Source organism: Anser cygnoides, chromosome 9 (assembly GCF_040182565.1).
Source record: "Anser cygnoides isolate HZ-2024a breed goose chromosome 9, Taihu_goose_T2T_genome, whole genome shotgun sequence".
NCBI lineage: Eukaryota > Metazoa > Chordata > Aves > Anseriformes > Anatidae > Anser > Anser cygnoides.
This window is the reverse complement of record NC_089881.1, coordinates 10249849-10262295: the sequence shown is the minus strand read 5'-3', so window position 1 is coordinate 10262295 and position 12447 is coordinate 10249849. Positions and strand designations below refer to the sequence as shown.

Here is a 12447-nt window from a genome sequence, read left to right as displayed (position 1 = left end):
TTTGATGTAATGATCACCCTTCAGATTTTTGAAATGGTCTTTAACCCTGAGTTCCCAAATTATTTCCTGTGATAATATTGTTGAAACATCTTCTAGTTACCCAGGCAAAATTACAAAAATATTAGGGATGACTGCGATCAGTAAGTTTTTTTTGACATGGATGATATTTTTTTCTCCCTTAGGTTCCTTCAATTACTTCTAATTAATCCCTCTATCCCTCATGTATGATACCACATATTTTCACTCCCTCTGACTTGCACATCCTTCAGATATTTGCGGACTGTGGTCACACACCTTTTCTGTATTCCTTTAATCCATACCATTTACAAGCCATTGCCTAATGTTTTCCTCACTTTAATTTCTCTTTTAGAAAGATTTTTTTCCCCACTTTGTCCTGCCCTCCGAAAGTTGCAAAATTACTTCTGGAAATGTGATACTTAGAGATAAAAGTAGTGTTCTTTGTAAAGTTGCACTACAACTACGTGAACACAGCCGTAATTTTAAAACAGGAATCTGTAATCACTGAAGTCTATATTTAAGCATCTTAGTAAGTAACCTAATTTTTCAAATTGCTGTGTGCTTCCTGATCTCATTTGAAGTCAATAGGAATTGCTAGGTGTAGAATACTTCTGAAAATCAGAGCTTTTAGTCTAGCACTAAAACATGGCTTTGGAACCCATTGTTATGTTGCATGATTTATAAATAAAAAAATGAAAAGCACCTCTTTTCTTCAGCTGATTTAGAATGTATCTGTTAATTGACAGCATGATACAAATGTGCAGCTGACAGAATTGTTTGTCAGCCACTAGTTTTTTTTTTTTTCTCCCTGACTCAAAAAGTTAAAAAAAAAAAAAAAAAAAGGGGGGGGGGGCGGGGTGCCGACAACAATAATAAAATCTTTTTTGGTAAAGTCTGTTTTTGGTAAAGAGTAATAAGGCCAGAATTAGTGTCAGGCCTGTTAGTGTGATCTCTGCAGGAAAACTAGAGGTGTTTCAGCGCTATAGTTCAATGTTTGTGTCCCTCTCAGTTCTCAACCCTGCTCACTCTTTCATTAGGCTATTCTCCATGTATTCCTCTGCACAGCAGCCAGTCATGACATAATTAATAAGAGATGCTCATTCCCCTTTTGGGGAGTGATTTTTCTGGTTCAAAACTTAGTCGCTGCAGTTGGACAGCATCTTCAAATAATGAAACGTAGTAAAAGTTTAAATTGGGAAGCACATCTGTTACAGCATCCTGTTAGGTTGGTTCTCTGGACTTCAAATGAGGTCAGTGAGCATGCAGCATTTTGAAAAGTCGGGTTACTTCCTAAGGTGCTGTGGAATCAAAATAAGAAGAGTCTTCAGAAAGAAACGTCTTGTTTACCACAGTGATGGTAACGTGAAGAAAGCTCCGCTGAGCAGAAATACCTTGGTGCTGCTGAAGAAGCAAACTGATACTAGTATTGAGGTCAACTTTGCATAATACATATTGCAGGCGTATTGTGTGACATGTGATAAGGGTCTGGATTATCTAGCTGTGATCTGTGATGGACGCAAAGCAGCTGGAGTAACTTTTCATCTCTCCTGCAGAATCCTACGTAACTGCCATGATGATGCATCCAGGTTCACCTACCTTGTAGCAAAGCCTAGCTGTGACTACCTTGAGCAGGAGGACTTCATCCCGCTCCTTCAGGTACATCAGCTGCTCAGCGGTGAATTGATGGGGACAGGGAGCAGTGTTTCTTTTTTAACTGTTTTATTCTCATGTCTTTAAATGTTTGCCAAGGATATGCAGACCTTTGGTTGAACAGCACCTGGGTGGGTTGCTTGACATTGCAATTATAATTGAATTTGTTAAGCCAGACTATCAGGTGCAATATCCCGTGGAAATCTATGCAGAAAATTTTGCCATCCCAATTGCTGTGTGTGCGCCTCTGTACCTGTTAGTACATAAATTATACCGATGATACTTTTCCTAATATTCAGGCTGAAGTCTCCTCATCCTGATTTCATTTCTTCCTGATATTCAGGCAAAACTCTGTGCATCCTAATTTAATTTCTTTCTTTCCTCCCCTTTAATTCAGGTGTGATATTTTTAACAAAGCAAGTATGAAAGCAAAGTATTGTGGCCGTTTAGGCAAGCACTGGATAGATTTAGCTTTTTTGTAGTTTCTCTGTAAATCAGGTCCATCTGTTCCTCTGATTATCTGTTGATACTGTTTTGAAGCCATTCCATAATATTCTTAGATTTAACACACTCCATTGCTTTCTGTGCAAAACCTCTGTGCAGTTGCTTTACTGGGGAAAGATTTTGTCTGCACTGGACATTTGTGTCTCAGACAAGTTTAACTGGGACTGACGGGTAAATTTTCTCATGTTACTTTTCACCTTTTCTCCACTGGGCGTATTGCCTTTCCTGACTGATAGCAGCTCTGCTTCTTAGCTGCTGGCTCAGCCAAAGGCGTGTACAAGCTTGTTTGTCAGTCAACCAGAGACAAGCAATATTATACCATACGGCACCATCATATTAGACGTCAAGTTAGACTGGCCAAAACCTGGTCATATTACACCCCTAAGGGCACTGTATCTACTCTATCCCTTTGCCACGTCATGGTATAAACAGAGCAAAATTCTGAACACCTCTTAGGGAGTAGAGGAGTCAGACATACCAAAATTACACAGATGGTCTGATGCATATAGGACCTGAGGTGATTCATTCAAGATCTGAGCAATTTCTCTGTCTTTGGTCATGCATTTCTTGGCAGATTTGGCATCACGAGTGAGTGTTTGGCTTACAAAAAGCTGATCTTGAGAAAAACAAATCTCCATACATCGTAGAAGTAAATTTTAGAAAAGCATTGGTCACAACTGTATGCATTCTAAGGTTCACAAGAGCTGTCATTGTTGTGGAGGACATGAAAGGCAACTTTTATAACCTTTCAAAGAAAATTCATTTCTGACACTTATCTCTAACAAATATTAATATCTTCAATGAATGGAAAAATGGTTTTGAAGAGATGGCTGCATGGTAAACTAACTAATTTTTTGTCTCATTCACTAAAAATGAGTTTTCATCCTCTCACTAACTCTCTTCCTTTGTTTTTCTGTCCTTAAGTAAATCAAAATGGCCCAACAGGTGCGTATTGCCCAGAAAATGTATTCTACTTTTACTTCTAGAAGGTTCACTTTATAGATTAAAAGATATCATTTCAGTTTTTTCGTTAATGCTGCAAATACAGTTTCAAAAATAAGCAAAAGTATTGGTTTGTAAACCCAGTAACATCTGAACATTAAGTAAAAGGAGAAGAAAATGTTTCATTTTATTTGGTCTTGCAGGATGTGGTAGAAACGCATCCTGGCCTGACGTTCCTGAAGGACGCTCCGGAGTTCCATTCCCGGTATATTACAACGGTAGGCTGGCTTCTTTGATCTCCTGTGACACTGCTGAACCAACTCTCCTTTGTTACTTGTCATTGTGCCCATCAGCAGATCTTTCAGTTACTTAAAAAAATGTGTTTTTCATATTGCTAGCAATGAGTTTTGTTAAGAACTTCTTCAAAACAAAAAATTAATCAGTCTGTGTGTACAAGTGGTCAGTCAAAAGGGTAATGGTCATTCTTTCTGGCCTTAAGCATATCTTTAAATACAACTTTGGCCTTTAATCATGATGAAGGAAAATAAGAGTGGTCCTTCTTTGGTCTTTGAGAGCTGCGAAGTTACCCCTAATTCTGCTGGGCTGCCGAGACATGGAAGGTCTCATGTTTGAAGATTTCTGTCATTTAGGCACGGAGAATCAGATTGTCCCATGGTACAAAGCATCCTTTACACCAATGTCCATCCCTCCTGCATCTCACGTGCCAGAAAGCCTGTCTAGTCTTTCTGAATTGCTGAGCTTTTGTGACTACTGTTTGTTGTTCTGTAGCTTTGTTCCAACTTTGCAGTAAGGAGTTAGATTTGTGCTTTACCTGAATAAGTTTCCAGGATTTTATTTTAAGCCTCTAACTTGTCTCATGTTGGGTATGAATATGAATAAAAGGTATAAATATAGGGTGTTTTATCTCTGCAGTGATAAAAAAATCAGATAAAGAAAGGGCTAAAGAGAGCTGCCTCCTATTGGCTTGCCAGGCTCTGCATGGGGGCCAGCTGCACCACGTGTTGGCAGCTGAGAGATTACTGACAGGCACAAGCTTGTCCCTTTACAGGAAAGAGCAGATGGCAAAAAGACACTCTGTTACTCTGGGCATATCCTGAACCATCACACTAATGTTTTATGAAAATCTTTAATAAGAAACAATTTCAAATGTGTACATGTGCTTGAATACAACAGTGAACACCGGTGTATTATCAGCACCTTCAGTGCCCGTGGAACAAGGTACCTTAAGCATAGTACCTGGTCAGAGTAGGTGTAACAATGTCCAAGAGATTGTGAAGGCACACAAATGGGTGAATTGCTGCAGTTTCTGGACCTCACCAGGTGCCATGCATGCTCTGGTCTGAGAGATCAGCCATGTGAAGCTGAGGTTCTGCTTCAAGATAACTGAAGTCCAGGCTGCTACTAAAAAGAGCAACATCTCTCTTCCTTTCTCAACTTCCCTTGTGTCTGAATGAGGTCCTGTGTGACCACCATAAATTTGGTCACAGAACTGGATGCTTTATGTGTATGTAAGGTTCCTCAGTGCTTCTTAATTCTGCTCATCTTCACTGTGCTTCCCTACTTCAGCCTGAGAGCCTTTAGGAACCCTTATGCACAATACACTGACAGTGGTGGCTTTCTAAGCTTGCTCTCAGGCACCCAGGAAATGATGGTGCTGGTGTTTGAGGTGGATGGTGTGTGGCAGCAAATCTTACAAAGCTGCAGTGTCCTTCACAGACTCCTCACGCTGGCAGGACAATGCTGTTCTGGGTGTCTGTGCTGACAGACACGTTCCTTCTGAGCTCTGTGTTTGGCATTGGCCAGATCACTGAGTTGGAGCAGAGTCGAGACCTCAGGAGACACAGTCCATTGGGTCAGGTTGTTCCCATGTGGAGTGACAGTACTTGGCCCACTGCAGCAGTGGCTCTTCTCTCTGACACCCGGAATTCCTATTTCTCACATCTCCACCCACAGACAGTTTGGCAGTTCTGTCTTTAATGTCATGAAATTCAGTATTTCCACCAGGAGGTAATGAAGGAAACAGCTTTGTCCTTGGATTTTGAGACTACTTGGATCCTTTCAATCCCATCAAGGTAGAGTGCCTTATACTTATAGTGACAGTGCTGTATTTGCTGCAAGAGCAGGAATTACATTTTATTTTTGTGTTGCAGATGAGGGCCATAAGGAGACACTGGCTTTTGTGTTCATTGCTGGATACAGCATCACTTGGTTGAAATCACCTGAGAGTAAGCTAACAGTCTAGTATGGATAAGATGTGTATGCATGTTTCAAATTCTTTTTTTTTCCCTTTTCTGCACCTTTTAGAGGTGCCTTTTGGATACAGTAATCTGTACTTTAATCTGCATCAGTATATGTGAGCTGTTGTATTGCCAGCATACTAAAATACTTGTGTTTTTTTCAACAGACTCCTGAAGTTGGTGAAGATGATGCAGAATATCATGAGACATTTAACATGAAAGCTTTAATGTGTGACTTCTCCCAGAGTGTGCAAAGAAAGCTCAATGTTAGCTCTACATGCTGTTGCTGAGTCAAATAAAAACAACTTGGAAAAACTTACTGCTTGTTGAAAAATGCTCAGCTCATGCAGTATTACCAATTTGAATATGGAAAGTGAAGATGGCCTACAGGGTTTAATAAAGCCTTGGTTTATTTATTTATTTATTTATTTATTTTTCCCCAGAATGGTGTTGTTTTTCTTCTGTGGGAAGAGTGGGGAAAAGTCTAGAACTGACCTATCAGTGGTTTTGGACCTGGATGTAGATTACGTGACAGGACTGGGCAGATAGGGAAGGGGCTTCCCCTTCTGAAGGCTTATGTACTGAATTTGGAATAAAAAGCCACAGTAGGAAGAACAGAGCCAGAGTTAAGGCTTTCAGTAAGGTCATAGCTGCTGAGCAGAATTGCTCGTAGCAGCCTGCGCCCGGGGCCTGGTTTCGAAGCTTGCAGTGCAGCTGTGATCATGCAGCTGTTGCTCTCCGTGAGAGACAAAACAGGGAGGCCACAGGAATTGATTTTCTGTTACAGCAAACACTGGCTGTGGCTTGAGTGTTGCAGATCGTCTCAGGCTGCATGACAATGCCCTAGGATGTTTTCGAAATGCTTTTTTTTGTTGTTGTTGACAGCTTTATCTTTGTAACTTGGCAAAGAGAGAAGTAATGATACTTTATACGTACATATACACTCTGTACTACCCACTGAAACTGGACTGTTACTTGAATAATAAAACCTGCACTGAGTGACCAGACATGGTAAAGAAGACATTTTTGCTCTGTATGTCTTATGTTTACAGCTGGTGAGAAGAGAGCAGAAGAGACATCTTTATCAATATGATCTGAGAAGAACGGTTTCTTGCATGTCACTAACATTGTGTTGAGATACTTTGTTGTCTTCTATTAGCCAGCAAGGAGAGGAAAAGAAAAATGTTGCTAGTTAGGGGTCCTTTTTCTGTCGTGGGATTTTTATTTTTGAGTCCTTGAAATGGTGTGAGAAGCCTGTATCTCTGCAAGCTGCTGCAGAGTTGACAGGTGCAGTACTGGGTCATGTATGAGGTGAGAGACACTTCAGCCACTGTACTCTTTGGCAACCTGGAAGCAAAGGCCAAACCAAGTTCAAAAATAGTCCAGAATGGCAGTGGCTGCCAGCGGCACTGAAGAAGAACGAGACAGCTTTTTAATTGTTTAAAAGCGGAAAAGACCTCTGTCGTTACCTAGGCTGAACCCTTGCATTGCATGGGCTACAGAACGTTGCTCAGTGATTGCTATAGTTAGGACGTATATATATTTTTTAAGTGAATTGACACCCAACTTTAGAAAGACATTCATGCTTGATGGAAGATCCTGCTGTGTTTCTCTGAGAGTTGTTCCATTGGTTAATAATCAGGAGTATTAATATTAAAAAAAAAAAAAAAAAAGACTCCTGTCAGTCTGAAGTAGGCTGATTTCAGCTTCTAGTTATGTATTTTAAGGGACAAAAAGTTCTGCTGTCCCATATCTCCCCGTATCCCCATGTAGGCTTCTAAGGAGCGGGATAGGCACCAACAGATATCATGTTGAGCTAAGTTGACTGCTAATTCTCTCATTTTGGGATACATTTTGAGACCTCAAATCAGTCCTGTTGCTCCCAAAACTGTTTGTGCTCATCAGCGTTTACTGCTTCACCAATCTGTGTATCCAAAGCAGACTGTTAGCAATGATCTCATACTTGTTTCCAAATCTGTTCTGGACTAAGAACCTGTCTTTGTGTGACTGAGTCAAAGCACGGCCCTTAAATGGTGATAGCCCACTTGGAACTACACTTAGGCTCAGAAAGAAACCAGTCCCAGTCTATCTGTTAACTAGATTTAATCCCTTACTATATCCATGTTTTGTAAAGTTAATTTTCACGCTGGAGTAGCATGTGCTATTAAGGTTTACCAAAATCCTAGGATAAAATGTCAACATGTCAGACACATCAAAGGTTTGTTTGCAGTAGGTTTTGTTGACAAGAATTATATTCCATAGACTTCAGTGCTGGTAGTCATTAACTTGGTTTCTAATTTCTCGTGTTGAAGATGTCATGTTAGTGCGGTTTATATGGTCTTATTCACACTAAGTTTATCCTTGCATGCGCTTGATCGTACACTTGCGTTTTCCCTGCTCTATGTTGATACTTGGCCTGCTAACAAGGAGTGGAGCAGGGAGGGTTCAACTTGCTCGTTAGGTCCCTGTGTGTGCTCGGTCTCATACTGTGCACTGTTCCTCTTGAGTTCTCAGAAGTGTATGCACTCCCCACCGTGCTTTTTATTCCCTTTCCTGAGAGGTAGATCAGTGAAGGAGTTGAATGATATAAACACGTCCAAGATAAATGCAGACAGATAATCTCTATTGATTACTTTCAGTGGAGCCACCAAGAAGATGAGGCATTGTTACAGACACAATAGGTCAGACAACACTTGCTGCTTTCATTTACGTGTCCTGTTTCCTCTTCAAAAGTCCTGATTTTTTCAGAAATGCAGAACGCTATCTGTTGAGATCCGTGTGAGCTGCAGTGCCTAAAGCGTGAGAAACTGTTTGAGTGATTTGTCAGCGCTTTGAACATATTATTTGACATAAATAATGCATCTGCTTGCTCAAAGATGTGAATTAAGAGCAGTGAAAATATTTGCAGAGTGGAAATGCATAATACTGTTTCAGAAACAAATGTTATTTTCAAACTGCATAGTGAATTAAGGATAACAGTATGTACAAAAAAATAGTTTTCAAAAAGAGGTCTCCTTAGGATGAGTGAGTAAACCAAATAAGCATTCTCTTTCAATTCCCTAACTGCTATGTTTAAGGACTTGGTTCAAAGAATGCTATTTATGTTGCAGGTTATACAGAGAATATTCTACACAGTCAATCGATCCTGGTCTGGGAAGATCACTCTAACAGAGCTGAGGAAAAGCAACTTCTTGCAAGTATGTTGGTTTCTGCCTGAAGAGGATGTAGAATGCACAGGTCCCTGTGTTTCTGCTCCTGTGTACTGTGTAGTGAGGGAACTGGCTGGCTTGTAGCGAGGTGGGCCAAATGCTCGGCACCAGGATCGGGCAGAACTGGTGGAGGAGTTGTGCTGGAGTCAAAATGAGAGGAGAACAAGAACCAGAGCAGCCAAGAGGGCACTGGCCAGAAGTTGTGCCAGAAGGGTGACAGTGTGCACCCGCTTTGAAGCTACGTCGGGCAGATTGGCTCTTGGCTCCCGATCTAGCCAAACAGGAAGGGAAGCAAGACGGCGGTGCACCTATGTTAAGTGGCTTGTGGAGCAGCCAAGAATAGCTGGTGGATTGCCTATGATCTGTGGTGGGTAGGACAGCCAATTTCCTGCCTCTCAGCTGGCAATCAGCCGCCTGACAGTTGGTCAGGCATGTTGTGCTGTGCAATTGCAAGACTGTGCATCTCAGGATGCACCATCCAGTTTCTACTGATTTCTAATTCTGCAGTAGGCTTCTCCAGAAAAGTTGACGAATGAAGCATGGCACTTGTTACAGTCCCTGTGGTGTATCAGAGCAGGGGGTGCTGGACAGAGGTTTCAGGATAACGGTCTCTGTTCTTTGTATATTTTGCCCAAAAGAGCATCGGGTTAAAATTGTACAAGGCTGCTGAGCTCCAGCCCAACCTAAAAAGCCAGAAGTCTTTAGGCTGAATGGTCAAGATGAGACACAGCTAAAGCAGTGAGCTCTCCCTGCTGCATCCTGTTGTCCCCTTCAGCCGTAGTGTGCTTTCTTGAAGGCCTCGGGCATGAGTTCATGCTCTTTCTCCTTTCAGACCTCTTCTGCCCCACTGATCACATCAACTAATAATCAATAGTCCCTTCAGTCTCGTGCCCGTCCAAGCCTTATCATCTTAGTTCCTCCCTGTCCTCTGTTCTAAACAAATCCTTCTAGCTTAGCCTACATCTTTGTTTGCCCATTTTCTCCCTTTATATACTCTTCCTGTCTTTCTCCTTGTGTACCTACTCTGCTTTTCGTCTTCTGCAGCAGGGAAGTTCAGCTTGGGGACCATAACTTTTGCTTGGGCAGCTCTTTGCTGCGTGTGCAAATGGCATATTTTGGTGTGAGCTATTAAAAAAAAAAAGTTATTGAAAAACTTCCCCAAATGATTATTGCCCGTAAAGACTTGGAGAGACCTAAGAAGAATTTGAAGAGGGTAGTGAGTGATTGCTCAGAGATTTTAGACTTAAATGTCAGCAAGACAGAATAGTCTGGCAGTGCCATCCTGTTGTCCCTGTCTGAAATGTTGCTGAACTTGGTGGTTAGCAGGACGTGGGAGTTCTGTGCTGACCCAGTTGGGTTCCTAGGACATGGAGATGACTGAAGGTTGATGGTGAACTATCAGTGCTTACATACAGCACAGCGTGTGTTTTTATGCTTATGGTAGAAAGGCCACTGAGCCTGCTTGGTTAGAGACAGCTCCATGGCGTAGCTCTTAGACTGTTTCACCTCCTCCCTTCTGAGGGGCTGTGAGGGCAGGACAGGACAACACCCATAGTTCATGTGAGTCTTTTGGCCTTTTCACATTCCTGAAGCCTTGATCCATTAGGCTGAAAAGGCTGTCTGGTGTCCTCTGGCCTCAGCACTAGGGGAAAGACAGGCAGGGAGGTGCCACAGGTGAACGTGCGATACCCTCCTGCCAGTGGGAAGGTGGAGCAGAGGGAAGGACAGAGGTAGGTGTAAAGTGGGAATGAGACGAGGATGTTGTTACTAAACATTTCTAAATAGGATATGGTAACAGACATCCTGTTTGGAAATCTGTCCCAGTTAAAGCAGACTGATTCCTGTCAGCAACAGCCCAGGAAATTCAGTGTGATTGGTTTGACTTGCCTTGGATCCCTCCTTCCCCTGTCCAGGTGTGAGTCTGGAGCAAGACTTGATCTTGCACTTTGGGATGTGTGCAGTGTCAAGATATATCTCAGTTGCTGTGGAGAACTGTGGATTTGCTGTGGTAAATGGCTCTAGGAGCCTCTGCTACAGGTCAGAGATAGTTCACAAATAATGGATCCCAGCTGAGACAGCAGTTGTGTTCTTGTTCCTCTGCGTGACTCTTCGCTATAGCTGAAAATTAACAGGAATTGTTCATAGGACTGGCAAAAGTATTCTACACGTATGCTAACCAGGACAGTCAAGCTAGATGCTCTGTGACTGCCTGTTGAATATCAAACACAGCAACAAAATCTACAGTGGGAAAGGCTATATTTTGGATTAGCTCTCGGAGCAGTGTTCACCCAGCTTCATTAGAGGTTGAAGGGCTTGAGCTGCTGAACTGATTTTTTGTCCAGGTTTAACTTCCCACTTTATTTGTACTGTTTCAGACTCTTGCTCTCTTGGAAGAAGAGGATGACATAAATCAGATCACAGATTATTTCTCCTACGAGCACTTCTATGTTATATACTGTAAATTCTGGGAGCTGGACACTGACCATGACCTTTATATCAGCCAGAAGGATCTGGCTAGGTACAGTGATCAAGGTATGCTGCCTGCAAGCTGTGGTGGGAGGAGGTGTTGCTGAAAATAGAATGCTCCTACTAAAGAGTAAAGCCTGGCTTTAATGCAGCTAATTTGATGCCTCAAAAAAATTTAAGTGGAGCCATCCTTCTCTTGCACAAATGCTGATTTACAGACCTAGTTTTAGGGGCTTAAACACAGAGAAATGCAGCAGATACTGTTTTCCATTTGAGTAGCTAGAGAGGGAGCTACAGAGGGTTGCTGCCAGAAGGACAATCTAGAAATAATGCCCTGAAACTACCTTTTTATTTGCTGAGGGTTTTGCAGGTACTTGAACTATGGACGAGAAGGTAAAGCCCCCATGAACTTTAAAGATTGCTGAAGTGCAATCTTGTTGTGTATGAGAGAAATTTCAGAGGCTTCTCAGGGCTTGATGAATTTCAGTTTGCAGATGCACTCTGAAGACTGTCTCTCGAGTTCAGTCTGGAAATATTTGCCTCAAGTTGAGCAGAAGCTAAAAATTTTCAGAGGTTCAAGTGTGATGGATAAATTAATGGAATAAAAATCCACAAAGGGCTAAATAATCCAAAGGCACTTCCTCTGGCTCAGGAAGTCTGTGCTCTGCAAGTTGTTCGAGGCTGAAAAAGTATGCTAGTGAAGAGTCACTGAATGTGTGGTTATGGTTTGTATGGTTTGTTTGCTGGGCTAGATGGAGGCACCCAGTCAGTTTGGCTGTGTTTAAGATTGTCTGTGATCTTGGAGCATGATATATGCCCATACACTTACAGTTAGGATTCATGATTTAGTGTCTTGGACAAGAGGTCAAGCTATTGACCAGCACGTTGATTTTGAAGACAAAGCTGTCTGGAACTGTTCTGTGTGGTTGCTGCGCTTTTGGGGGAAGTAGCTCTAGGACAGAGAGTCAGGCTTGGAGAAACAGGAGATCTTCGGACACCACATGTGGTTTGGAGGTGCCAGGGGACAAGGTGTTGCAGTGCATCGGGCTGCAGGGATCTGGAGGTGTGAAAATTGCCAGAAATTGCTGGAGATCTGGGGGACACACAATGCTTTGTAGGAGCCAAGGTCCTAGTGGGCTGAAACGAGGAAGAAAGAAGGGGATATGAGAATGACAATGCTGTAGGAATGCATGTGTGCTGTAGTGGTGTGGTGGCCCCTGTCCTTCAAGTGAAGGCATTTATGGGAAGGCCATGGGGGTTCTGGGTGAGTGTGGCAGTCACAGGGGTCAGGAGGCTGGTAAGAGGCCTGGATGGGCTGAGGATGAGGAGTGCCCAGCTTCAAGTAGGTGCTAACTGAAACTTGGTCCCTTTGGGGAGGCTGGAGTGTGGGAGTGGAGTGT

At 42.4% G+C, this 12447-nt stretch overlaps 1 protein-coding gene across 1 annotated transcript in view; it reads left to right on the top strand.

Moving 5' to 3' along the window:
• The window catches only part of PPP2R3A (protein phosphatase 2 regulatory subunit B''alpha), a 52383-nt gene that overhangs the window by 27721 nt on the left and 12215 nt on the right, over positions 1-12447 (top strand). Inside the window, 4 exon segments of the mRNA XM_067002105.1 lie at positions 1572-1674; positions 3318-3392; positions 8483-8569; positions 10957-11113. Coding sequence (XP_066858206.1) covers positions 1572-1674; positions 3318-3392; positions 8483-8569; positions 10957-11113 — 422 coding nt within the window.